The sequence below is a fragment of the Gracilinanus agilis genome, chromosome 4 (assembly GCF_016433145.1).
Source record: "Gracilinanus agilis isolate LMUSP501 chromosome 4, AgileGrace, whole genome shotgun sequence".
NCBI classification, from domain to species: Eukaryota; Metazoa; Chordata; class Mammalia; order Didelphimorphia; family Didelphidae; genus Gracilinanus; species Gracilinanus agilis.
In genome coordinates this window covers 27,719,509-27,746,826 of record NC_058133.1, presented here as the reverse complement: position 1 = coordinate 27,746,826, position 27,318 = coordinate 27,719,509, and the positions used below count along the sequence as shown (strand labels likewise).

General features: G+C 40.8%; 1 protein-coding gene across 1 annotated transcript in view; it reads left to right on the top strand.

Annotated features, from left to right (window-relative positions):
- Positions 1-14,675: 14,675 nt before the first annotated feature.
- RNF11 (ring finger protein 11) overlaps positions 14,676-27,318 on the top strand; it is a 70,673-nt gene continuing 58,030 nt past the window's right edge. Inside the window, exon 1 of the mRNA XM_044676936.1 lies at positions 14,676-14,975. Within this exon, the coding sequence (XP_044532871.1) occupies positions 14,853-14,975 (123 nt within the window). The 5' untranslated portion in view covers positions 14,676-14,852. The remainder of the gene's footprint in view (positions 14,976-27,318) is intronic.

Here is a 27,318-nt window from a genome sequence, read left to right as displayed (position 1 = left end):
CTTACCACTCTTCTGTCTTGAAACCAATACACAGTATTGATTCTAAGACAGGTAAGAGTTTAACAATAAAAAAAGCAGCACTTCATGGCAGAGGCAGACATGTTTGTAACCACTTTCTTTGAGATGAGAAATAATAGACAATGTTGGTGAACTTCAAAGTCATGAAGGAAAGAGATCCTTTTTTCATTCCCACAGTTTAATTCCAGAGCCAAGCCTTATATTAATAATAATAACTAACTTTCAAAGTGTTTTAATGTTTATAAAGTAATATATAAATGTGCGTGTCTGTATGTATGTATGTCTATATGCTTTTATATACACATGAGAGAGAGACAGAGAGACAAACAGAGAGAGACAGAGAGACAGAGAGATTTGATTCTTATACCATCCCTGGAAGACTGATGCTATTAATATCCCTGTTTTACATTTAAGGGAACAGAACCTGGAAAGATTAGGTGACTTTCCCAGCATGATAGAACTAGTCAGTTTTTGAGGCAAGATTCTAAGGCCACAGCTCTTCCCTATGTGTGGCTTGGCCTATTTGAATATAAGTTCCTTGAAGTCAAGGCCTTTTTCATTACTCTGTCTGTATTCCCAGTGTTTATCACTGTGCCTAGCTTATAAAAGGTGCTTAATTGATGCTTTTTTTCCCCTCATATATTCCCCGAAAATCACAACAACCAGATACTGTCAGAACAGTGCGGCTGGATCCTGAAAGTCCCCATTGCCCTGGGCTCTTCCCATGAAACCATCAAGCTTGAAGCACTGTCGAGGGCAATTCTCCAGGTGACTGGTCATCTCAGTGACTGCCTTCTGTAGGTGGACTCCAGCTGTGTTTATAGGATGACAAATGTTCCCATGACAACTGCCTTGTGACCTTGAATGAGACTTTTCCCATCTCTGGGCCTCAATTCCCTCCTTTACAAAACTGGATTCTATGATCTCTCAGCCTCCTTCTAGCACTCTGAGGCTTATTTAACCCAAGGGCCAAGGTTCAGTTATTTGGAAACTTTCAGCCATTTGGTCACATTTGTTGGATTTTATTATGATACTTGGTGCCAGGTCAATGCAGCTGGCCTGAATTCTTACCAATGGGTTTATATGTTATTTGGTCTGAGCCCAGCCCTAGGATTTCTGGGTTACAACTCTGGCTTTACCATTCATTTATAAGCCAGAATGAAAGTTGGAAAGAACAAACAGAATAGGTCAGCTTATTCACAGAGGAGGAGACATAATTTTGTGGACATGAAGGGATCTAATCCAAGGTACAAGAAAGAGAGGTGCATATCAAAGTTCTGTACCTTCACTCTGAGATTCCCTCCAATTTGCCCTATCTGCATCTATATTCATACACTCTATTGATCTATCTACTGAAAGATCAACTCAGATAGAGAGATGGATTTACATGTTAGCTCTCCCATTTGAATTATAATGGTTAAATTGGGATTTTGACTAAATAAGAGTTATAAAAAGTGGTCACCATTTATTATCCCTTAAGTAAGGAAAATTATTAGCATCTTTTAACAATTTTGTTTAATTGGAATATTAGTAAAAAGAGGGAAAAGTGGAAGGGAAAGAGGTAAGGAGACTGCCTAACCTACCCTAAATGCTGATCCAGTGAAATGAAGCTCACTCCCTGACAGAGTTCCAATCTCAATGTGGGAACCTAGTCACTCACCAGCAAGCCAGGCAGGATCCAGGCAAGGTCCCAGTGCAGAAAAACCCTCTGGAGCTAAGCTCACCAAGACAGCAATGAACCCAACAAGAAAGTCCCCAATTCCAAGAAACTCCAAAGCCAAAAATCAAAGCGCTGAAGCCAAAAACTCCAGTCAAAAGGCCCAAAGCTCCAAGTCAAAGTTGAAGTCCAAAATCCCCAAGGAACCATCCTCCAAAGAAGAAGTCCAAAGGAGAAGATCTAAGGAGCAGAGACTCCAAAGAAGAACTCTAAAGGAGAAGTCTCAAGAGAAGTCCCTTAGACAGGAAGTTCAGGACTTTTTATAGTCCTTTTTCCACGTCACTTCCTGTCCCTTCCCCACTTTATGGGAACCAATAGCAGTCTTTCAATTTGCCTAGCACTGTGGGGAGGGGTGGAGGCAGTGACCTCTGGAGTTGTCACCCACTCTAGCAAGTGACTTGTGAACTCTCATACTTAGTGACTGGTGAGGTACTAAGTAGGGGTACTTAAGTTTTTGACTGATTAACTTAAAAGTCACTGATAGATAGACAAAGAGAGTTTGAGTCACTCTTTACAATCCCCCCTGTGATTCTTTGGCAGACTAGTCTCCTCAAAGAATCATTTAACATAATCAGCTTATATCTCTAAAGATCTTCTAGCTAAAGGTACATACAATATTGCACTTTCTAGGAGGAAATTACAATAGTTGGAGATAAGAGGGAAATAAAAGAGAGAGAGCAAAACCAATGTTTGCCAGGCACATTGAGAAAAAGCCAATTAGCGGACAGTGCCCTTTGACATAAGAGTTTACATTCATGTGTTCAACCCCCTTCAATTCAATCAATTACATCCCAAAGTTCCTTCTGGATCTTCTGATGCAGTGTAGGTTTCTTTAAGCACTTTCTCCAAACAGTTCATTTTCTTGATTCAAGGAGTTAGCAAGCTTCTTTTCCTGAATTTCTCTCAAAAATTTTTATGTCTTGGATTTTATGAAAATTATACAGAATATATGGTCCTTGAGGTAGGTACAGCTTTTAACCTTTCTTAGTGTCTCGTGTATACATCGTATACATAACTGGTGCTTATAAATGCTTGTTGACTTGTCCAAAGAGAAAAATATGATCAAGAGAATAGTGGTAAATGACTGACCCATGTACCTACTTTTTCATTTCTATAAGATTTGATGAGAATAATCTCCATATATATTTAAGGCATCCTTGTGGAAAAACAAGCAGCAACCCATGTCTTGATAATCACACAATTACCTAAAAGACAGAGGATCCAAGATTTTTCTGAATTTATTGTTTGCTGGTTATAAAAAAAAGGAAAAAATGTCTTTGTTTAGACAGAGCAAAACAATGTCTAAGGTTCTTACATGATAAAGTTACTTGGTCAAATTCATGCCTCTTTGTGCATGGGGTGGGGGGCCCTGACCACTTTTTTTAAAATTTCCTTTTGTGTGTTGTTTATAGAGGGGAAAGGACAAGCATTTACCGAGCAGAACACAGTTAGGAAAGAATAGAAAGTAGTCTGGATTTGTTGACTATTTTGGTGAAAAAGAGGGGCATCAGATCAAAGCTAGAGATACTGTGTGAGGTGGATGGGAGTGTGACAGCCTCTAACTAAGAGGAGGGAGCATTGTCCAAAGCTTTTTTGTCTTTTCTCTTCAAAGAAAAACAATCTTTGGATTGGAAAGGGGAGAAATATTATGACTACTGAGGAAACAGTAGAGTACCTAGCTATTCTTGATGGACTCAAGTTCCCTGACCTCAATGAACTGTGTCTTCTGGTGCTGAAAGAACTGGCAGATGGCATTTCTGAGCTTCTATCAATGAGAGTTAAAAGATTGTGAACTATCAGTGACAGCGTTATGCTAGAGCTAGCTCCAACTGTCTCCCAAGAGCCAACAATTAAATGTTCAATGTGAGCATTTACACCTCAGCAGTCAGGGTTGGATTTATTGTTTGGTTGATTTCTAGACTTAAGAAAGTGATACAGAAAATGTTAATAAAAACCAATTAAACATTGTCAGATCTGGCTGACTAGTCCAACCCAAGGCAAATGAGACAGAGAGATTGAGTAATATAGCAAAGCTTTATTTTGGGAAAGGAGGGAGAAGGAAGGAGGAAGTAAGAACAAAAGGGTGAGCCTTCAAACTTGCAGATGGCTTAGGTCTCCACCTGGGTGGAGAAGGGGGCAATATAGGGTGGTGGTCTGGGATGAGGCAACTGGGATTGCCTCTATTGGGCAAAGTTGGGTACTTGTGTCCAGGTGATTGGATAGTCCTAAGAGGGTTGGCTTTGGAGATGGGGGCTTTTGGTTCCCAGGCTTGTATAATCCTTAGTATGGTACAGACGGTATAAGTCCAGAACACCAATCCATCATGAATTTGTCAGGTCACAGCATGGGAAGTAATAGTGGTCTAAGAAGTGAAACTACTTGCTTTGATCTGAAATTACAGCAGGTGCAGGAGAAGAGAGGGCTTCAGTCTCAGACAGGGATTGAGGAGAAAGGGGCTTTGGTCCCAGAGTCTATCAAACTTAAAAATATTCTTGGCTACTTTGGGTAGGGGAAGGCAGTTGAAGTAGGTGCTGTGGAATGCCTAGAGCTTGGTGAGACATCAATGCCAAAGTCATCCACCACAACCTAGGCTATTACTTGTCATCCTGGCTTTTGTCCTGTCACTCAAGGGGATGCCTCTGGTCATACGTTTTTATTCTTTCTTCCTTTACTTTTTTTTTTTTTTAACTCTTAACTTTTATCTTAGAACTGATTTTAAGTATCATTCCAAGGCAGAAGAGTGATAACATCTGAGCAATGGAGATTAAGTGATTTGCCCAAGGGCACACAGCTAGGAAATAGCTGAGGTCAGATTTGAACCCAGGACCTCTGCCCTCTAGGCCTGGTTCTCTATCCAGTGAGCTTCCTAGCTGTCCCTGTACCTTCCTTTTAATCCTAACTTTATATTGCTCCTTTCAACATTTAAATTTATTTTACTCATGATTATTCCTTTACCTATTATTTCTTTCCCCTTAAACCTCTCTTCTATCTCCTCTTTGTCCTTACCTATCTTCCTTTTGAGTTTAATGTATTTCTATACAAAGTTCTTTATATTTAGGGGAAAGGGAGTTTGTGTTCATTTTTCCTTTATCTAGTTTAAATGAAAGATTTATGGGATGCTAGTCCCCCCCCACCTCCCCACTGCCTTTCCTTCATGCTCAAATACTCTTCATCTTTTGCTTCTCTTCTGTAATAGTAATCTGCCTTCTCTTCTAAATAAATATCCCATCATCCACAAAAAGTGGTAATTTTGTTCCTTTTTTGCCAATGGCTATCTCCTCAATTTATCTTTCTTGTCTTATAGCTAGCATTTCTAGAACTGTGTTCAATAGTAGTGATGAAAATGAGTATCATTGCTTTACCCGTGATCTTACTGTAAAATCCTCTAACTTTTCTCTATTATATATGTTTTCTTTTGGTTTTAGATAGATGCTATTTACCAAGGAAAAGTTCGCTTCTTTCTACCCTTTTTGAAAATTTTTTTTTAACAGAAATAGATGTTGGATTTTGTATAAACAAAGAATATATGTAAAATGCAACCTTTTGGTGAAATGCTGATGTTATCATGTTGTTTTAATGATTTATATTAATATGATTTACTTTCATTATGATCTCCCTTATCAACATTAAGGAACAACCCTGAACTCTTAGTATAAATCCAGTTTGGTCACAGTGTACAATCTTTATATTACTGTAGCGTATTTGTTAGTATTTATTAAATTCTGACAAGTTAACAAGTATTGTTCTTTTGGTTTAGACATCAAGACAAAATTTGTATCTTAGAAGATCAAAAAGGTACCTTGTTTTCTTATTATTGCAAATAGTTTATGTAATTGCAATGAATTGTTCTTTGAATTTTTTATAAAGGTTTATTTGTAAACTTACCATGTTCTAGAGATTTTTTCTTTTGTAGTTCATTTATGTCTTATTCAGTTACTTTTTCAGATATTAGATTATCTAAACAGTTACTTCCTCTTTTGTTAATATGGATAATTTATATTTTTGTAAGTATTCATTCATTTCTGCTATGCTATAAGTGTTATTAGGATGTAATTGAACAAAATAGTTTTTCATAATTTATTTTTCCACTTGCAAATGCTCCTTTTCTATTTTATTACAAAAAATTTGGATTTCCTTTCTTAAAAAAAAAAAAGACTTGCTAATTTTATTCTATTTTAAAAGCCAGTTCCTAGTTCTGTTGATGAATTATTAACCTTTTTTTAAAATTTCAGAATTTCTACTTTGTTGCTTAGTTGAAGGGGAAAGAGGGCAGGGTTGCTTAATTGTTCAAGATTTTTCAATTGAGAGGCAGCTGGATTGCTCAGTGGTTTGAAAGCCAGGCCTAGAGGCGAGAAGTCCTAGGTTCAAATCTGGCCTCAGATACTTCCTAGCTGTGTGACTCTGGGCAAATCATTTAACCCCCATTGCCTAGCCCTTATCACTCTTCTTTCTGCCTTAGAACTAATATATAGTATTAATTCTAATATGGAAGGTAAAGGTTTAAAAAAAGAGACTTTTCAATTGCATGCTCACTGATTTGTTTTTTTCTGTGTTGTTTTTTGTTGTTGTTGTTGGTGGTGGTGGTGATGAAAGTATTTATTTAGCCATAACTTTCCCCCTAAAACTACTTTAGCTGTATCTTATTATTTTGAGATTGTCTTATTCTTATTTTCCTTGACATTTTCTATTTTTAAAAAGCATTTTATTTTTTGATTCTGTAGGTATTCTGGACTGCTATTTCTTATCTTTTAAATCTATTCCCAAGGATCTTTTGTTGAATATAATTTCCATTACTGTTATAAGTAAATGATGTATATTGTTTTCATTTTCTATATTTTTGGTAAGGTCTTTTTGCTGCAATATAAGGTTAATTTTTGCAAAGATGCTATATACAACTGAAAGGTATTTCTGTTTCCATGTAGTAAACATCAGAGATCTGCAATCTCTGGTTTTTTCTACTTTTTAGGTTCTTAAACTCATTTTTATCTTGGTAAGAGTTTTCTAAGTCTAAAAATGGACATATTGTGGTCCCCTACATTTTTATTATGTATTTTTCTTTCCAGTTCAATGAACTTTTCCTTTAAGTATTTAGATGCTCTACTATTTTCTTGTATGTGTGCATATGCATATGTATATAAAGTATTGCTTTGATTTGTTATCTTTAGAGTCTTTAAATATAATGCAAATTTCTGACATCTCTTTTCATTATGTTTCTATATACTGTCATCAGAAATCATGATTGAACCTTTCATATAACTCTATGTGAATTATCATGTTTCAAGTGTGTTTTCTTGAAAACAATACATTGTTGGATACTGTTCTCTAATACTTTGTTATTCTCTTCCATTTTATGGGTGAATTAATTCCATTTACATTCACAGTTATGATTGTCAATTGTTGTTTCTCTTCAGCATGTCCTCTTCTGCTTTTCTTCTGTTTGATCCTCCACTGTTTATAAATAAAGTGATAAAAAAGAGGGAGATTGCCTGACATTTGTGATTTACAAATAAAATGACCTGATTCTGCTCTCTTATAGTTCTTCATTTCTCTTACTCTTGCTCTGCCTCTGGTCACACATGTTTGGTCCTTTTTTCCTTTCCTTTTAATTCTAACTTCACATTGCTTCCTTCAACATTTTAATTTATTTTTCCCATGAATATTCTTTTACCTATTATTTCATTCCTCTTAAACCTCTGTTCCTCCTCTTCTCTCTGTTCTTGCCTATCCTCCTTTTGAGTTTAATGCATTGCTATATTATGTTCCTTATATTTACAGGGAAGGGGTTTAGTTGTATTCAATTTTCCTTTATCCATTTCAGATGAAAGGTTCATGGGATGTTTGTCTCCCTGCCTCACCCCCCACCTTTGCCACCTTTCCTCCATGGATTAAATTCTCTTCATCTTATGTACCTCTCTTTATAATAGTGATTTGCCTCATCTCCCTCCTCCTTTCTTCCATCTCCTTACTTTTATCTTCTCCAAAGATCATTAAAAGAAAACAAAATCATCCAAAACGTCTACATCATGTTTCCTATTCTCTATGGCCATTAAAGACCAGGAGGTATACATTTCATCCTCTACAATACATTTATTTACAGCTTCCTTGGTTTATTCTTTTTAGCTAAGTTGGGGGACCCATGTTTGGGTCAAACAACTCTTGTCCTTTTGAATGATATAGGCAGGCTCTGCTCTGTCCTGAGTATGGTGGCCAAAATTAGGTCTCTCCAAGAGACTTTAGAGCTACTGCAGAGTTGAGCTCTGCCTTGGGCCTCCCTCTTGCCACAGGGCTCAGGCACTGCTCCTGTTAGACTCTCCTTGGTACTCCTTCTTCCCCTATTGCTGGGCTCGGCAGCTGCTCTTACACTAAGTTCTACTTTGCCACAGGGCTTCGGGGCCAGCCTCTGTGTTAGGCTCTGCTTGGGGTCATCTCCCTCCTGTTGTTGGACTCTAGGACTTTCCTCACACTCATCAACCTGGACTGGTCTTTACCAGAGGAAAGGGTTCTTCTCTTGCCAGCGGGCTACAGTCAAAATGAACCTCTCCAGTTGCCCTGAGCCTGCTGTGTGGCATTTCCTTCAGCTCATCTATTTCACAGTTCCTATAAGATTCTTGTGGTTCTTCTGTGCTTCCCTGGGCTGGGTGGAAGAATTGGTAATTTTCCTTATTTCCTTTTTAACTGATTTAGCTTTAAAGTAAAAGCTTTCAAGCTGTTAAAAAGTAAAGCTTTCAAGTTTTACTGGGTTGTTTGTGGGGATATGGACTCCTCTGAGTCCTAGCATGCCACTATTTCCCCATAATCCTCCACTTTGTAGGATAGCTATCCCCTAGTCTTTCCTAATGGACAACTTATGCTGGCTCAGTGCTGGAAGAGTTTCTCAGCAATGTGTCAGCCGCCATGCTGGCAGCAGAGGTGGAAAGTGGAAGGGCACTGAGTTGTGTCAGAGAAGCTTGGCCATGAACCAGGAAGTTATCTACCCAACAGAACCCAGAAAAAAGTAATTTTTTTTCCTCTGATGTTCTCTCACTTCCTGTCCCTAGAATGTGAATGACATATAGCCAGATCTCTCTCTGGAACTTCTCCTGATTGGTAGAGGGTCACCTTTTCCATCTCAGCAGAAAGGGCTGCTGTTCATACCTAGAGATATAGGCCCTTCTCTATGCAAACTTGAGCCTGATCCTCAGTACCTCTTCTACTTGATGTTTCTTTCCCTGAACATAGGTGATCTGATAAACAGTGATCCTGGGATCTCTGTTTCTAACCTTGGAGGAAACCTTATGAATTCAAGAGGTTAGAAAAACCTGGGTCTATTAGTCAGTTCTGATTGCTCTATGAGATGTGCTCCCTATAGTTAGTACAATTCTTCTTGAAGGAGGTGACCACTGACAGGATGAGGAAGAGCCCAACCCCTGCCTGGATTGGCTTGTCAAAATACTTGAACCTTGAAGGTGATAATACAGATTTCAAGTGAAAGGAAGATGTCTATTCAGCAGTCCCACAAAATGCTTCATTTTTTGATGCTTTAAGTATCATCCTCCCAGGAGAGTATCATATTAGTTAGAAATTAATGCATCCTTATTTGAATGTTTATCATTGTATATTTGTAAGTCTTTTGTATTCTTAGCATTTTTATGTGTAGGAAATAGTCATCCTATGCTGAATTTATATTGTATATCAAGTACCTTTTTTTTTTGGCGGGGGGAAGACCCTAGAGACCTATGTTGAGTACCTCTCTACTCCCTTTAGAGGAGAACCTAGACCTGTGCCAAAACAAAGCTTTAAGTGGTTCTCTCTTAAAGGACTCTGGCCTGGAGTTGTAAAATGCCAGAGGCATAAGAGATTGACCCTTTTCTCTGGAGGTCACACTTCTAATGACTGAACACAGTCAATGTTCCTGAGACCAGAATTGGGATCTCCTAGAGAAAGACAGGGAGAAAGTGAGCATCCTTAGGTTCAGCAGGATTTTCATAAGGGTATTAAGTTCTGTTTTAGAAGTGTCTAGTTTGAGATGTCCATAGTACTTCCAGGTGGGTTTGGCCTGTCGGAGTTCAGAAGAGAGACAAGGGCTGGATATGTAGGTTGAATTCAGTGGAGCTGATGAGATCACCAAGTGAGAGTATAAAGGCAGAACAGGAGAAGGCCCAGAACTAAGTTCTGAGGGATCTCCAAGCATAGGAGAGGCAGGATATGGATGCTGATGATCTTGCAAAGGAGACTAGGAAAGATAAATCCTACAGGTAGGGAGAGAACCAGGACTCTATAGTGTCACAAAAACCCAGAGAGGAAAGAGTGTCCAGAAGGAGTGGGTTGAGAAGTGAATGGGGGGTAAGAACAAAGTCAAGGAATACAGTTTTTTCCCCCTAGGAGTTTGTCAAGGAAGGAGAGGAGAGATATGAAATGATAGTTTGAGGGGGATGGCTGTATCCAGAGAAAATATTTGAAGGGTGGGGAAGATCTGGGCCTGTTTGTAGGGTAAGCATAAGAGGGAGTGGCAAGGAAGGTGCTTAAGTCATCAAAGAAATAAATGCCAATGACAATGTCAACAGGATCAAAGAAGTTTGAGGGGACACTGTGCTGAACCTTGTTTCAGGTCTAAATGGGTTCAGATGTCATCAAACCTCATCATTTAGGTGTGTGACTCTGGGCAAGGCCCTTCATTTCCCTAAACCTTTGTTTCCTCATCTGTGGTATAATTATACCAGTATTATCTCCTTCAAAGGACTGTTGTGAGACTTACTCAAGATAATGGCAATAAAGTTGGAAATAAATATTAGAATTATCTAGTCTAACCCCTTCATTTCATAGAAGGGGAAAGTGAAGACCATCAGAGAACAAGGGAGCTGTCCAAGGAAACTTGGCTAGTAAGTGGAAAATTTAGAACTGAAATCTTAGTCCCTAACTCAAAATTCAGAGCTCTCTCAACTATAGCACATGTACACCTGAATGAACAGCAAAAGAAGAGAAGTAGGGGGGCAGCTGGGTAACTCAGTGGATTGAGAACCAGGCCTAGAGACGAGAGGTCCTGGGTTCAAATCTGGCCTCAGACACTTCCTAGCTGTGTGACCCTGGACAAGTCACTTAACTCCCATTGCCAAGCCCTTACCATTCTTCTGCCTTGGAAGATACACAGTATTTATTCTAAAGCAGAAGGTAAGGTTTAAAAAATAAATAAAAATTAAAAAAGAAGAGAAGTTGTAGAGTGCTAGTGGCAGAAAAATGGGCTAGAAGCAGAGTAAGGTCTGAGAAGAGAAGGGCTGGAAGTATGAGCATCTAGGACAACGGTTGGCAACCTTTTTGGCCATGAGAGCCATAAACGCTTGTGGAAGGAGGAGGATGGAGGCGGAAGGCACTGGAATACGGGGTGGGGGGGGCGCTGAAGGGCCCCCTGGGGCACATCCTGGGGCTCTACCCAGACTGGCAGGTGGGGAGGTGGAGCCAGATATGGCTGGAGAGCTGACCCCTGATCTAGGAGGAGAGAAAAGGGATTAGCAGAGTTAGATTGTAATCTGAGGGCAGAGGTTCTGCCCTGCTGCTTGTCTCTCCCCTGAGCTCCATTCTAGAGAACCCACCAGAATGTTACACAGGTACCTCAGTCTAAATACAGAATTTATGGCCTTTCCCTCAAATCTTTCACCCATCTGTGAAACAGAAAGAATAGTGATTTTAAACAAGACCAGCATCCGGATCCTGGGTCTTCCTGTTACTACATGGATGATCTTGGGTTAGTCCTTTCCTTCCTTTAGCCTCAGTTGCCACAATTCACATGAGGAAAAATTTCACATGAGGAAAACTGGACTAGCTCTGGCTTTCTTTCTACCACCTACAGTCAACAACTTGATGATTCATCCCTAAACCTTTAATTTCTGCAGTTTCATAGAAAGGCCCCAAGGTGGCTTTGCCCCTCCCCTTTTCCCTGCCTCCACCTCTAGATAAAAAGACAGAAAGAAAAAAAAAAAAAAAGGACTTCCATTAGGGAACCCAGCCTTGTAAGGCATTCTCTTTATCCCAGGCAATCCAGTGAGTTGCTTCAGAGGTAGTGATCATTTCTTCTTATCTAATCCTGGCCATTTTTTCAAGTACAAATGATTTTTACTGGCATCCAGGTTCCCAATTAAAAAACAAAAACAAAAACAAAAAAGCTTCAGTGGGTTACTAGATTCTATTTTATCTTGCAGATGAGGAGACTGAGGCTCAGAGAAGGATCCAGGATTTGGCATTAGAGGACCTGGGGTCAGGCCCAGCTTTGCTAACTTTCTTTTTCCTTCAAGGAGCTTCTCCCATTTCCTCCAGTTGATGGGTTATCTGCTCTCCTCATGTATACATAGGGCTCTTTGGTTTAGGGGCATAGTTTTTTGAGGGGAGAAGAAATAGGGGGGTCCAATCTGTGATTCTAATGGAGCAGGCACAATTTCTAGGGAGGCTATGCATTTGCCTGAAGCTGATGGACACCTGCTCTGAGTTACAGTCCTAGAGAAGTGACCAGGGCAAGTGAAATCATTTGTCCAGAATTTCACACAGGTAGTGTTGTATTCAATAACCTGGGAAGAGATGGATGCAACCTTGACTGACAGGGATGGCAGTTGAGAGACTCAGAATGTTCCCAAGTGCCATGAGCCAGGGGCAAATGTCGGTTGGCCCCACCCTATGTATACCCCTCACAGCCACTTTGGGGGAAGTCTCTGGACTCTGAAGTCTTGGGTATTAGAAGCTGAGAACTGAAGATCACAGATCTCTGCCAACCTCTGTGGTTCAATCTGGGCAGTGGGTGGCTGTAAGGGTGGTTGAAGGGTGGAAAGGGTGGTTTAAGAAGAATAAGGTAGGAATAAGCCTGAATCTATTTCCTGATAGACTGTGAGAGCTGGTGAGTCATCAACACTAGTAGTGAGAGAGCTGAGAAAATAAAGGCCATCAATACATCTGCATCAATTGCCTTCCCTATTCTCTGGCTTGGCTGTGGCCAGATCCGCCAGAGATAAAGGGAGAGAGTGAAATCTCAAGCCTCTACCTGATCAATAGCCTCCAGGCCTGATTGTTATTTAGTCAAATAGATAACAGATCAGTAGGGTTTCCAATCCCTAATCCTTGACCTAGTGATCCTTTCCCTACTTATAGATAAGAGTGTTCAACAAGAAGTACCTTCCTGAGTGGTCTTTCTCTCACTGACCTTAGGGAGTCAAATGCAGTCAGATCCTGAGTGTTATCCAAGGCAGATCAATAGCCCAATACCAATTTATCCAACCTCAGGTTGGGCCTGGAAAGGTTACCCATCTACCTAACCTCTCAAGGGTCCTTACTTGAGTAGTTGTCACAAAAATGGCCACTATTGCTGGTAAATAGGAAAGGAAATCTGCCATTGTGAATGCTAAATATTTATAATCATCATGTATGGTTAAGATTTTTATAAAGTACTCAGGAATAATCTGGAACCAGAGCCTTATTATGCCTTGTGTGAAAGAATAGACAAATAAAGATATGGTGGTAAAAATGAAGGTTGCTCTTGCTAACCCCATCTTGTTTCCTTTTCCCTTGGTTTAAATTAGATTCTTTGCCCTCTGGCTTCGCCAAAAAATGTTATGGAAATAAAGGGTACAAGGGAGATATAGATGTATAGTGATGGTGATGATGTGTATCTGACTATAATCTCCTCAGCTACCCAAGCTCAGCATCTGGGAACATTCCAAGTCTCTCAACTGCCATCCCTATCAGTCAAGGTGGCATCCATCTCTTCTCAGGTTATTGAATAGAAAAGTAGCAGGTACCAGAAGTAGGACCTGAGCCCAGGTCTTCTGGGGGGTGCATTCTTGTCTCCTTCAGGCTAGGGGCTTGGCAAAGGGTGTGTTGGAGTAGGAGGGTTCACACAAATGGAAGGAAGAGGAGGAAAGGGGAGGAAGCTTGGAAATTAAGGGAGGATGGAGAGGAGATGGAAAAGAAGTGACAGGGGGAGAAGAGGAGAAGGAAACAGAAGGAAGGAATAGAGGTGGAAGGTCAGGGAGGGAGGTATGGTGAAATATGGAAGGTCAGGGGAAGGGAAGGGAGGGTGGAGAAAAAATAAGGGTAAGGAAAGGGGGAGAGGTAAGGAATAAGGTAGGGCAGTGAGGAGGAAAGGGAGAGAGGGAGGGAGAAGGGGATGAGAGAGAGAAGGAAGGGGAGGAAAAAAGAAGGGGCAGGAATAGGGAGGTGGGGGAAGAGAAGGAGGAAAGGAAGAGATGAAGGAAAAGAAGGAGATAGATGGAGGCCATAGAGAAGTAGGAGGAAGAAGACAGGAGGGAAGGATGAGAGAGAAAAGAGGGAAAAAAGAGAGGAGGTAAGAAAGGAGGGGAGGGAGGGTAAGGGAAAGAGAGATGGGAGGGTGATGGAAAGAAGAGTAGAGGGGAGGAAGAAGTAGGAGTGGGAAGGGAGAGAGGGTGAAAGGGAGAGAGGAAGAGAGGGAGATGGAGAGGAGAGAAGGAGAGAAGGAGAGAAAGACAGAGACAGGGAAGGGGAGCCTGAGAAAATAGGGGCGTCCCCGGGCCCGTCGGAGGAGGGCGGGGCCTGAGCACGTATAGCGCGATGACGCCACGACGCTGGGCGGCCCCGCTCCACGCCGCGTCGCGCCGGGCCTCGTTGTGGCGGCCGGCGCTGAGGGGGCGGCGGTCGCTTGGTTGTGGTGGCGCCTTGCCTCGCCCGGTCTCGCGTGGGTCGGCTAGGATGCGGGCCTGGCTGGCGGCGCCGGTACCCGCCGTGTCCGTGTCGGCGGCCCCGGGCCCCCTCCGGCCTCGGCCGGCCCGGCCCTGAGCCGCCGCCCTCGCGGGGGGCGGGGCCCCGGGGCAGCCGCGGCCGCTCCGGCCCCTCCCCCGCCCCCAGCGCCGCCCGGAGCCGGAGCCGGAGCCGGAGCCCGGCCTCCCTGCCAGGCCGCTGCCGCGGGGCCCAGCCCGAGCCCGGAGCCCGGAGCCGCCGCTGCCCGGGACCACCGCGGGGGATGAGCCGCCGCCGCCGGCCCGCCTGAGTCCGGCCCGAGCAGCGAGAGCGGCCTCCAGGAGGGAGGTGGCGGAGCCCCGGGACCCCCCCACGCCAGCCGCAGACCCTCCCCCTCGAGTGACCTCCCCTCCCCCGCCCCGGCCCCCGCACGCACTCCCGGAAGATGGGGAACTGCCTCAAGTCCCCCACCTCGGATGACATCTCCCTGCTCCACGAGTCTCAGTCGGACCGGGCCAGCTTTGGGGAGGGCACCGAGCCGGATCAGGAGCCGCCGCCGCCATATCAGGTAGGGGAGGCGGCGGCTGGAGGCCGTGAGCGGGGAGGTGGGAAGTGCCGGGGGCGGCGCCGAGGGCCCGGCTGTCACCGGCCTCCTTCCCGAGCCCAGCTTGGGGCCGGGGCACCGGGGAGGAGCGAGGATCTGGACCCAAGAGGCAGATCCTTTCCTCACCACCACCCCCCCACCCCCGGCCCCCTGCACTTGGGGACTTAAAGGAACTGGAGCCCCTCGAACCCCCTACCACGCCCCCCTCTGGAGGGGAGCTGGGCGGTGTGGAAACGCTTAGAAAAGCCTGACCCGGGGTCGGCCTTCCTTCGTCGAGACCTCCCAGCTCCCTAGCCTGGGGAGGGGGTGCTTCAGCGTCCTCCTGGGTGAGGGAGTTCCTGTTACAGGTGCAGAATTAAACCCTCTGGAGGAGACCGAGAGCGAAGCCATTCCTCTAGTGTCCTAGCCCAGAACGCCCAGGCCTCCCCGAGATTACCTAATCTTGACTTTTAAAAATGTAAACATTGCCCAGACACAGTACTTTGTGTATGTGGGGGTTGGGGGCAATTGGAGTTGGGGAGCCCTTCATTTGAACGTCCGGGGAATTAATTCTTTTGGCCGGTCGGGGTGCCTCCTTTGTTGATTCATGTGGTGACATCACTGTCTGGGTTTGTGCTTTTCTCATGACTGGGTTTAAATCTGTGGCCCTCTCACACCCGAAAAAACCTAAGGTTCGCTGTTGTTTGCCACTGAGGTAGGAGGTGGTAGCTCTAAGTGTTTAAAGGCATCCTTTGTCAAGAAAGGTGGCACTTTTAGAAAGTCTCTCAACATTAGGCCCAAATGTATTTCTCTTTCCAAATTATGAGGGAAGCCAAGCAAAGCTGTTGTTGGTTCTGTGTTTGTTTTTAAGGTATGCTTCTCTTTTAAACTCTCTCCCAACAGCCCCCTATCTCTCAAAAAAAAGGGAGCTGGGGAGAGCTTGGGTTTTCTGATATCTTAATAGCTGAGGGTTTAGAAATGTTTCTTTATTAAGGAAACTGAAGACCCTGAGTGAAATTTCTCATGATTCTAGTCAGTATGAATCCCAAAGCCAGTTAAGATTTCATTGGAAACCCTCCCTTGAAATTTTGCTTGATATTAGTAATAGTATCTTCTTTTGCTTTTGTTCTTTGTCATAAGAAGAGATCATTAAAATACAGATATTTATTAAGAGCCTACTATATACTAGATAGAAAGACAAAAGCAGGTCATAGATTTTGAACTAGCAGAGACATTAAAGGCTTTCTCAAATCCAAGCTCTCATTCTAGAATTAAGAAAGCCAAGGCATGGAGAGGTTTCAGGATCACGTACATTCAGTGTCTGAGGTGTAATTTGAACCCACTTCTTCCTGATCAAGACTAGAGACCTATCCTCTCCACACCATTCTCTAAAGGAACTTAAATCCTAATGAATTAATTAAGAACTACTTGCCTTCAGTGACTGGAGAGCCACCTATTGATAATTCATTGTCAATTGAAAGACTGATACCATAGTTTCAAAAAGACTTTCCTTTAGAGAATAAAAGCTATACAAATTATACATGTATTATATGCGCCTCTCATATTTTTCTTTCAACACCCCTGTGACATAAAAAGTACTGGTGTTATCCCCATTTTACATTTGAGAAAATTAAGGCTCAGAGAGTTAGTGTTGAAACCTAGGACTTAACCACTGTCAGCCATGTTTGTTTTTTCCTAAAGAGAAAAGAGATTTGCTCAGATTCATCATTTCAGGTGTTCAGACACTTTCCCTTTGTTAATAAGATGGGGGGATTTAACTTCCTATGCTTTTTTTTTTAAGAAATAGTAAGCAACACAAAACTACGGGAAATCTTTTTTAGGCTTGTCATGTCTTAAGGAAGGAATGATAGATGAAGCAGGAATATTTTTTTTCAGGGAGTAGCTAATTATACAGAGACAAACATGGTATTACACCATTGGGATTTAGTTAGGATGCAGCCTTTAAGCTTTGTTTCTATTACACCATGTCCATGTCCACCAGTCCTCTGTAGAATAAACTTACTAAACCCTGTTATTTCCATTGAACTTAGACAAACAATTCTAATAGTTGTCATTTAATGTGTATACAACTTTAAAATAACCCTATGCTATTTTGTTTAAGTTTGCAGGATGGACAGTTTTTTTTTTTAACCCCTTACCTTCCGTCTTAGAATCAATATTGTCCAAAGCAGAAGACTGTTAAGGAGTTAATCGACTTGCCCAGAGCCAGTGGATAGGAAGAATCTGAGGTCATATTTGAATCCAGAGCCTCCTCTCTTTTAGGCCTGGCTTTCAATCCACTGAGTCACATGGCTGCCCTGATTGGACAATCTTTAAAATCAATACATATTATAGAATCATACATTTAGAGTTGGAAAGTGATAGGAGGAATTATCTAGTTCAACCCCCTTATTTGTTAGAGTAAGCAGCTGGGGGGGTGCAGCTGGGTGGCTCAGTGGAGTGAGAGCCAGACCTAGAGACGGGAGGTCCTAGGTTCAAATCTGGCCTCAGATACTTCCTGGCTGAATTTTACTGTATATCTTATAGGAACCATGTATATTTACAGTTCTATTTGTCCTCTACATTAATTAATCTTATATGGAAACCAATTTGAAGATCAAATTTCAGTGGTATTTTCTTGCATTTTCCTAAGATTTGAATGTTTGGGGTCATATAATTGCATTTACTGTCTTTTTAGCTCTTTTATCCTATCTGTATAGGCAATTCTACTCTGAATATTTAAACCTACAACTGGCCCTTCCTCTCTCCCCACCCTTAAGACATCATGGATTCGTTTGACCAACATTTATTTAAATGCAGTGAATAAGAAGCACCTCTCTCCTAGGAGTGTGAACATTTAAACAGAGATTCTCTTTCATCTCATATTTTAGTTAAATATGTTTATATATGTATATGTACATAAAAATGTGCAGTTGAGATCAGTTGAAGGAAGAAAGCACTTCCAAGAAGGATTGTTGCACCTTGTCTCCCAGATGAAAGCTTGCTAATGAATATTTATCAAGGAATGAATAGTGCTTGGAGCACTTGCTGTGTGTACACTCACAATCTGCCCATTTGTGTTTTGCAACATTACAGTAATTAACATTTGCTAAAAATCATTCTTTGACTAGTTTGTGTTCATGTAAGATTGTGGTGGAGACAGAAGTGGAAATTCTCTTAAGTTTTTGCTATAACACCCAATCAAATCATGCCCTTTAATGAGGGTAAAGGTTTTGGGGAGTAGAACTTTGAATTTATGTTCAATCATAACATTCTTTTTAAAATTGAGTCATTTTTTCTTAAGGAGTAAAAATTCATGTTAAATGTTTTGTGATTTGTGAAAGATCTGCAATCCTCTCAACCTTGGAGACCATATGTTTTATAATCTGTGGGAAATTGGTCTGTGACATTTAGAGATTATGTGACTTTGTTCATGGTTACAAGGTTACTAAGTGTTATACATTTTCTTGACTCCAACCCAAACATTGCCTCTTAATATTACTTAGGTAAATTTTTTTAAGCTTTTTTGGGGGATGGGAGAAGGGAAGGTTTAAAAAAAATGTTTTTAATACTGTATTGCTACTCATAATAGTGGGAGGAAGAAGAGAAAAATCTAGTTTTAAAACACCATTCAGATAATGAATGGTCCACTTTACCAGATTTAGATATTGGGTTTCAATGTAGAAGTAGAATTTAAGACTCTTTTTAAAATAATATTTAAAAACATTTTCCTAACCCCATCCTCCCAGGAAAATTTTTCTAAGCTGTTAATAAAGGTCATTTATCTAGAAGAAGAAAGGTACTTCAGAAGTCTGAAGACTAAAGCCCATTGGAGGTGGAGTGACTTGTCTGATCACACGATCACATAAGCTGGTATCAGGCAGGATTCAAACCTAGAGCCCTTGGATTCCAGAATACAAAATGCTTTTTTCATTCTATCAAATGAAAGTTCATCTGATCCTTCCATGTTTTTAGGAATTTTTAAAAAGTAAATAGAAAATTACATTTTGGATGTTTTAAACAATGGTTTCCTGCAGCCTTCTTCAAGGGCATTTTTTTAAACATCTAGGTCTCTGCACTGCAGAAATCTTCGAAGGTAATCTTTTTTCCTTTAAGGTCTCTAGTGTATCCAGTAAGCATGGATATTTTTATTAAGGCTATAATTATTCAAAGCTTAAATAGTAATACAGGGATACTTCCTTTAGCCAGCATATTTAGGGAATGGTGAATTCCTCATAAATGAAAAATCCAGCTAACTAAAATTTACTCCCTTTAGTCAACAGTTTCCTTTTAGCTGTTTTTGTCAGATCTTTCACAAGTTTATTAAACCTTTCTGTGCTAATTAAAAAGGAGACTGAACCTTCTTCATTCAGCTTTTAATAATGTTTCTCGGGCATAGAACACTGGCTACCCTCCTTTCCTACCTGTCATAAGCTTACATCTTTTTCAAGATACCCACTCTCCTCTATGAAACCTTCCCCTCATCTTTGTTCTAACAGCACTTACTGGTTTCTATTCTTTTGGCACCCATGTACTGCCTTGTTTGGTTTATCTCCTATTTGCTCCATTGGGTCTTCTGCTTTTCCGAACCTCCTCCCCCAACAAACACACTCTGCATACTTACCACTGTAACTTACACATGATAGGAGCTTAGCCATGTTGTTTGACCCAATGAATATTTGTTCTCATACTCTGAGCAATTCTATCATGCCCTTAGGCACTTTTTTGCCCCATGCTAAAGGAAGCCAAAGGGAGAGTTCAGAAAGCTGAGCTTGAAAAGCCCCCCTGTCTGATGGTTAATATAAGTGTACCTCTTTCTTTCAGTGCTATTGTCAGTATATGATCCTGCTTCTAATATGATACCACATTTTTCATACATTTTTGGGCAAAAAGCATAGAGCAAAGTCTTGTGGGGTTTTGTGAGAGCTGGTTGCTTCAGAGACCTTTCTCACATTACTACTGGATATAGCTGTGTTCTGGATGTCTAGGATAATCAAAAGTCTGATTTCTGTAGAAGTGGGATGTTACTGTCTAAACCAGTCACATTGAAACAACATTGTTTTCACTGCCTTTGATTTTTGAGCTGTCATGATTCTTTCTTCCTCTGGAATATGCCTGGGTACAGTTCTAGATCTAACTGTAGGGTTACCTGAAGGCAAGAACAGTGAGTTAGTTGTTTGCTGCTTAAGGGCCTGAATTCATTTCAAACCAACCAGCTTTTATTAAGTGAGGTATTGTTTGAAAGACCTGGCATACAAAGACAAATCCAGAACAATATCTCCATCAAAGAATGTACATTCTACTTGGTAAATAGATAATGTGCACCTAAATAAGTATGGAATGTGTACAAAATAGTTATGATGAAGAGAGGACACTAACAAATGGGAGGAGCAGAAATGAGCTATTGTAGGAGGAATTGATCTGGCCCTTACAGGGAGCTAAAGATTTCAGGAAGCAAGGGTGAGAAGGGAGAGAGCACTTCAGCCTTAGGGGACTATGAAATGAAAAGGCCTGGAGATGAGAAGGGATGCCACATACAGGAAATAAATAGCAAATTCCAGCTGGAATGAAGAATTGGATAATTAGTCTGGAAAGATAGTTCAGAGAGAGAATATGAATGGCTTTAAATGCCAAACAGATGAATTATTATTTCATCCTAGAGGCAGTAGAGAACCAGGAGCCAGACATAGCAGTCCTGTGCCTAGGAATATCACTGGCAGCTATGTGGAGGGGATGCTGGGAAACCAATGCTGTCAAAATAGTCCAAGCCAAGGATAATGAGGGCCTGGACTAGGTGGTAGCTAAATGAGTAGAGAGAAGATCCAGCAAGATTCAGGAAATGATTGAATATGGGAGATGAGAGAGGAGGAAGAATGAATAACTCCAGAATTGCAGAACTGGAGGGCTAGAAGAATGATGGCATTATCAATAATAATAAGCATTTGTGTAATATTTGAAGGTTTATAAAGCACCTTACATGTATTACGTCATTTGATTCTCATAAAAACCTTGGGTGGTATTGATATTATTGCCCCCATTTTATAGATGAGGGACCTGAAATTGGGAGAGGTTGTGTCTGAGGAAAGGTAAGAATTCAGGTCTTCCTAACTCCAAAACCAGCATCCTATTGCACAGTACTGCCAACTGCCTGAATATTGGAAATCAGGAAGAGAGGTGTTTTTAGGGAATAAAGATAATGAGTTTTGTTTTGAACATCTTGAGTTTGTGATGCTTTTGGAACATTTAGGTAGAGATGTCCAGCTGGATGTTGAATGTGAACATTCCAAACAATCTTGCTCCAAAGCAAACTTTCTACCATATATTCCTTTTTACCTTAGGGGACAAAAGCATCTCTTTCATAGCCTTAAATTCTTCTTCTGCCTAAATTCAAATCAATAATAATATTATGGAAATAAAATTGTCCTCAAAACTTATTCCTTTAATTCCAAACCTGCTTTAAAATACTGTTTTGCCTTAGTCTTTCAATAAAATTCAAGACATTCATCTGGCTTCCCTTTGATGAATTCATCACAAATATCTCTTCCTTTGGCAGCCTGCTTCTAAATTTTTTTTTTTTTTTTTTTTTTTAAGGCAAACAGGGTTATGTGACTTGCCTCAGGTCACCCAGCTAGTAAGTGTTGAAGTCAGATTTGAATTCAGGAAGATAAGTCTTTATGTGACTTTATGTGGGCATGCTATCCCCTCTCCCAGTGTTTCTCTAGCTCTAGTTCTCATATCAATCTCCCTCAGATAATCAAAAAGACAACTACCAATATCATCTCTTTTCTTAGGACATACTTTAAAGATTCCAACCTCCCAATATCCAGCCAAGTCACTAAATACCACAGAATCAACTAACAATCAGGGAAGATTCATAGAAAGACATAAAGCAAAATTTGAACTAGGCCTTGGAAATGAATAAAATGTAGAAAAGTAAGAGAAAGAGGGAGGAAAATATATAGACAAAGTTAGAGACCACAGCTGTATCACTTCAATGGCAGAAGCAGAACTGATCTCAGGGAATTTGGGGGACAATCAGGAGACTGACTTTGACTGGAGCAGACAGAATAGGAAATTTGGAAATAATGATTTCATTTATACCGTATAAGGATACATTAAATTCCTGCAGTACAATTTAAATAATTTAACAAAAAAATTGGATTTATAAACACCTTTTAAGAAAGTACATTAGACAGAACCAGGAGGTCCTTGGTTCTTAGGCCTAGCTCTGCTATTAGCTCCAGCTCTTTATGACCTTGGGCAAGTTCATAACCACACATGGATGGTCCTGTCCTTTATCTCATTATCAATAAGTCCCCTCCCCTCCAATCTATAACTCTGAAATTTTTCCTACTATTCTTTTTCTTACATCTCTCCCTGTGCTTCCTCACTTGTAAATCATCTTTGCCACTCTGAAAACTCCAATCATTGACTCACATAGGTCATATCAATAAGCATTGATGTATTAATCACCTACATAAACCAAACATTACTTTAAGTACATGCTAAGCACTGGGCATACAGAGAAAGGCAGAAAGCGGTCCTGCTCTCAAGGAGCCAGCAGTCAAATGGAGGAGACTACAAGCAAACAAATATATACAAACAAGCTAGAGAAAGGGTAATTGTAGGTAATCAATAGAGGGAAGCCAGTAGCATTTGAGGGGATCTTACAGGTGAGCTTTCAGCCGAGACCTAAAGGAAACCAAGAAGTAGAGTTAAGGAAGGAGCACATTCCAGGTATGAGGAAGTCAATGAACATGCATGAAATGAGAGGTATCAGAAGAACAGCAGTGAGTTCCATGTCACTGGATCATAGCATACATGGAGAGCCCTAAGGTAAAGAATACAGGGATGGGAGTGGGGTGGAGGGGGTGGGCCCTATGTTCTAAAGAGATTTAAAAACTAGAAAAATAATTTTATCCTTGTTCTTGGAGGTAATGGGGTACCACTGGGGTTTGTTGACTTGGCCATAAGATACCATGCTAAAAACTGATAATCCTCCAATAGTTAGCATTTATATAACACTTAAAAGTTTTTATAAAGATTCTTATTTTTTTCCTCACAACTACTCTGGAAGGTAGGTGCTATTATCTATTTTATGGAAGTGGAAACTAAAGCACAGAGGTTAAGTGACTTGCCTAGGATCACACAGCCTATACTCAAAAGCAAAATTTGAACTAAGACCTTCCTGGTTCCAAATTCAGGGCTTTCTCCATTGCACAACCTAGCTGCCCCTCTATTTAGTGATAATAGCTAATGTTTAAATAGTATGTTAAGTGCTATAATGCCACATGCTTCATATACATTATCTTGTTTGGTTCACAAATAGCCCTATAAGGAAGCTTCTTTTACTGTACCCATTTTATAGCAAAGAAACAGGGACCCAGAGAGGGTGACTGTGTGTCCTTTCCACCCCAAAACAAGCCATAGGAATCCAAATTCAGGGTTCTTTCCATAGTTCCACTTCCACAGTACTTCCCCATCAAAGCACTCCAGTTCACAGATCATAACAATCATCGTGTGCATCCCAAGTGCCTTTTAGGTCTAGGGTTATTTTTTGCTTTTGCATTTGTATCCTCAGGTTAGTTAATCCTATAGTTTAATTTGGCTTCTACTTCCTTTTCTTCACCCAATAGCTTGTTATTGTTTTTTTTTTCTCACACCATTTATCCCTTTTCAAACGCCAGCTCTAGATGACTCCATTCTACTTTCTTTACTCCCAACTGCAAGCTGCCAGGCTCCAGTTGCTCAGAAAGTAATACATGCAAACTGGCTGGGTCCATAGTTGATCTGTTTTCTTATTATCTCAAGTGGGCTACACCAACCATCCTTCCATTTTTTTACTAATTGCCAATTTTACTCCTCAGATCTTCTGTTCTCAATGACAGAAAGACTTCTTTGTTTACAGAGAAACTCAAGGCTTTTACACCTTCAGTCCCCTTAATATCACATTCCCAAAGTCTCTCCTCCCTTGCTACAGACTGATAACAAGAGGTAACCCTTCTCTTGGCCATCTTTAAGAAAGAGTCTAACAGATCTTGCTATTCCTTACATATAACATTCCATCTCCAATCTCTGGGCCTGTGCACTCACTGTTATCCCATGCATGGAATGAACTCCCTTGACACCTCTGCCTCTTAAAAAATCTCTAGTCTACTTGAAAACTCAGTTTAAGCACCACTTTCTAGATTAATGATCTTAATCTTTTTTGTGTAAGGATGCCTTATGAACAGAGGCAGGGGATAGAAGGCAGTAGAAAGGGGAGCCATCAAGTAAATCAGTTTGTTTGGCTGAAATCCAGAATATGTAAGAGAGAGTAATGGGAGTAAATTTGGAAAGATAGGTTCAGTCTCTTCCATTGATTCCTTCACTGTGTGGTTGGATATACTCCAAGGTTCTGTTCAGGGCCCGATTTTCTTCTTTCGAGGATCTCATCAACTCATATTCAGGCCTCATTTCACTCCTGAGCAACATCTGGCTTGGGCTTCTCCAGAAGCATCACAAACTCAAAATGCTCAAAACAAAACTTATTATCTTTATTCCCTAAAACCACTTCACATGCAAGGAAGGAAATGAATAGAAAAGTCAGATCATAAAAATATTTTAGAGATTATTTAAGTTTCTTCAGTTCTTTCTAGGACCCTATCTTTCATATTAAGTTCATTCAAAGACAATCAGACTAATCTTCCTCTTGCATTGTTAAGTTGTTTTCATTTGTGTCCAACTCTTCCAATTCCTTTTGGAATTTTCTTGGAGATCTAGGAGTGGGAGTAGCTTGCCATTTCCATCTCTAGCTCATTTTACAGATGAGGAAACCAAGGCAATCAAGTTTTAAGTGCCTTGCCCAGGATCACATAGCTAGGGTTTGAGTCCGTATTTGAAGCCAACTCTTTCTTATTCCAGGCTAAGTACTGTATCTACTGTCCAGCCTAGCTGCTCCTCCTCATGCATAGATTTAATCATATTTCCTCTTCTCTCAAAATCCTTTAGTAAATGCCCAAAGGGCTTTAAAAGACTGCCATACAATTGCTGGGTTAATGCCCCAAAGAGATTATAAGGAAAAAGACTTGCGCAAAAATATTTATAGCTGTGCTCTTTGTGGTGGCAAAACATTGGAAAATGAGGGGATGCCCTTCAATTGGGGAATGACTGAACAAATTGTGGTATCTGTTGGTGATGGAATACTATTGTGCTAAAAGGAATAATAAACTGGAGGAATTCCATGTGAACTGGAACAACCTCCAGGAATTGATGCAGAGTGAAAGGAGCAGAACCAAGAGATGGATACACTGTGGCACAATCAAATGTAATGGACTTCTCTACTAGCAGCAATGCAATGATCCAGGACAATTCTGAGGGACTTATGAGAAAGAACACTATCCATATCCAGAGAAAGACCTGTGGGAGTAGAAACACAGAAGACAACAGCTTGATCACATGGTTTGATGGGGATATGATTGAGGATGTAGACTCTTTAACAATCACCCTAGTGGGTGATGGAAATAGGTCTTGATCAATGACACATGTAAAAACCCAGTGGAATTGATCATTGGTTACGGGAGGGGGATGAGAGGAGGGAAGGGAAAGAGCATGAATCATGTAACCATGGAAAAATCCCCTAAATTAATTAAATAAATGAACTTTTTTTAAAATCTCACTTAAAAAATCCTCCAGTAAATTCCTTCCCCCTTGTAGAATCACAGAATTTCACAGATCATCTGGTCCAACCCCGTACTGAGCTCTGCAACTTCACTGACAGGTAGTCCAACTTCTCCAACAAGAACTCTAATGAGGGAACTTTACCTCTCAAGGTATCTTATTTCACTTTAGGAAAATTATTAGGTATTAGGAGGATTTTCCTAAATCTTTGTTAGAGTTAGTTTCTTGGCTTTCCTAGTTTCTTCTAAGTCTTAGTTAAAGTCCTGCCTTCTACAGGAAGCCTCTCTCATCTTCCTGAGGCCTTAAGTGCTCTCCAGTCTATCCAGGATACATTTTGTTGACATATTGTCTACTCCTTTAGACTTTCTTTGAGATTGGGAGCTACATTCTAGAAACCTTTCATTGTAACTACTACTTAGCACAGTTCCTGTGTTCAAAGCAAGTGCTTAATAAATGTTAACTGACATAACCCAAGTTATACATATCTAGGAGCAATAAAAGATTATATAAGATGGCCTGAGAGCAGGACAAGAACCCTTTCTAGTTGATTGGCCTGAGATGAGGTGGCCTTTGATCTTGGACTAGGCAGAGAGGTAGGAAATCAATAGGCAGAGTTAGTCTTTTGCTAAACATTCATTTAGTACTAGGCTCTCTGCTAAGTTCTAAAGATACAAAGCAAGGTAAAGGGCAGTCTTTGCTCTCAAGGAGCTCCCAATCTTATGAGATCAAGACAACTATCAAATAATGGGATTTTATCTGGGACTTAAAAGGAGCTAGAAAAACTAGGAAACCAAGATGGGGAGGGAGACAATTCAAGGCATGAGAGACAGTCAAAATGCACAGAGATGAAAAATAGTTATCTATCTAAAGCCACAGGCAAACTTTATCTATAATGGGGATAAGTTAGAAGCCTTTCCTATAAAATCAGGAGTAAAGCAAGGATGTTTATTATCACCATTATTATTCAGTATTATACTAAAAATGCTATGTGGCAATAAGACAGGAAAAGAAATTGAAAGAATAAGCATAGGAATGAGAAAACAATTTTTGTCAACATGATATACTTAGAGAATGCTAAAGAATCAACTAAAAACTAAACCACTAATAATTAAAGAAATCCAAATTAAAACAACTCTGAGGTGCTATCTCACACCAATCAGAATGTCTTCGCAGAAAAGGAAAATGACAAATGTGGAAAAATCAGTACATTAAAGCACTCTTTTTTTAAAAAACATTTATTAATATTCATTTTTCACATGGTTACATGATTCATGCTCCTACTTTCCCCTTCACCCCCCACAATCCCCCCACTCATGGCCAATGCACATTTCCACTGGTTTTAACATGTGTCATTGATCAAGACCTATTTCCATATTATTGATAGTTGCATTGGTGTGGTAGATAGTTGCATTGGTGTGGTAGTTTCGAGTCTACATCCCCAATCATGTCCGCCTCAACCCATGCGTTCAAGCAATTGTTTTTCTTATATGTTTCCTCTCCAGCAGTCCTTCCTCTGAATGTGGGTAGCGTTCTTTACCATAAATCCCTCAGAGCTGTCCTGTGTCATTGCATTGCTGCTGGTACAGAAGTCCATTACATTCAATTTTACCATAGTATATCAGTCTCTGTGTACAATGTTCTTCTGGCTCTGCTCCTTTCGCTCTGCATC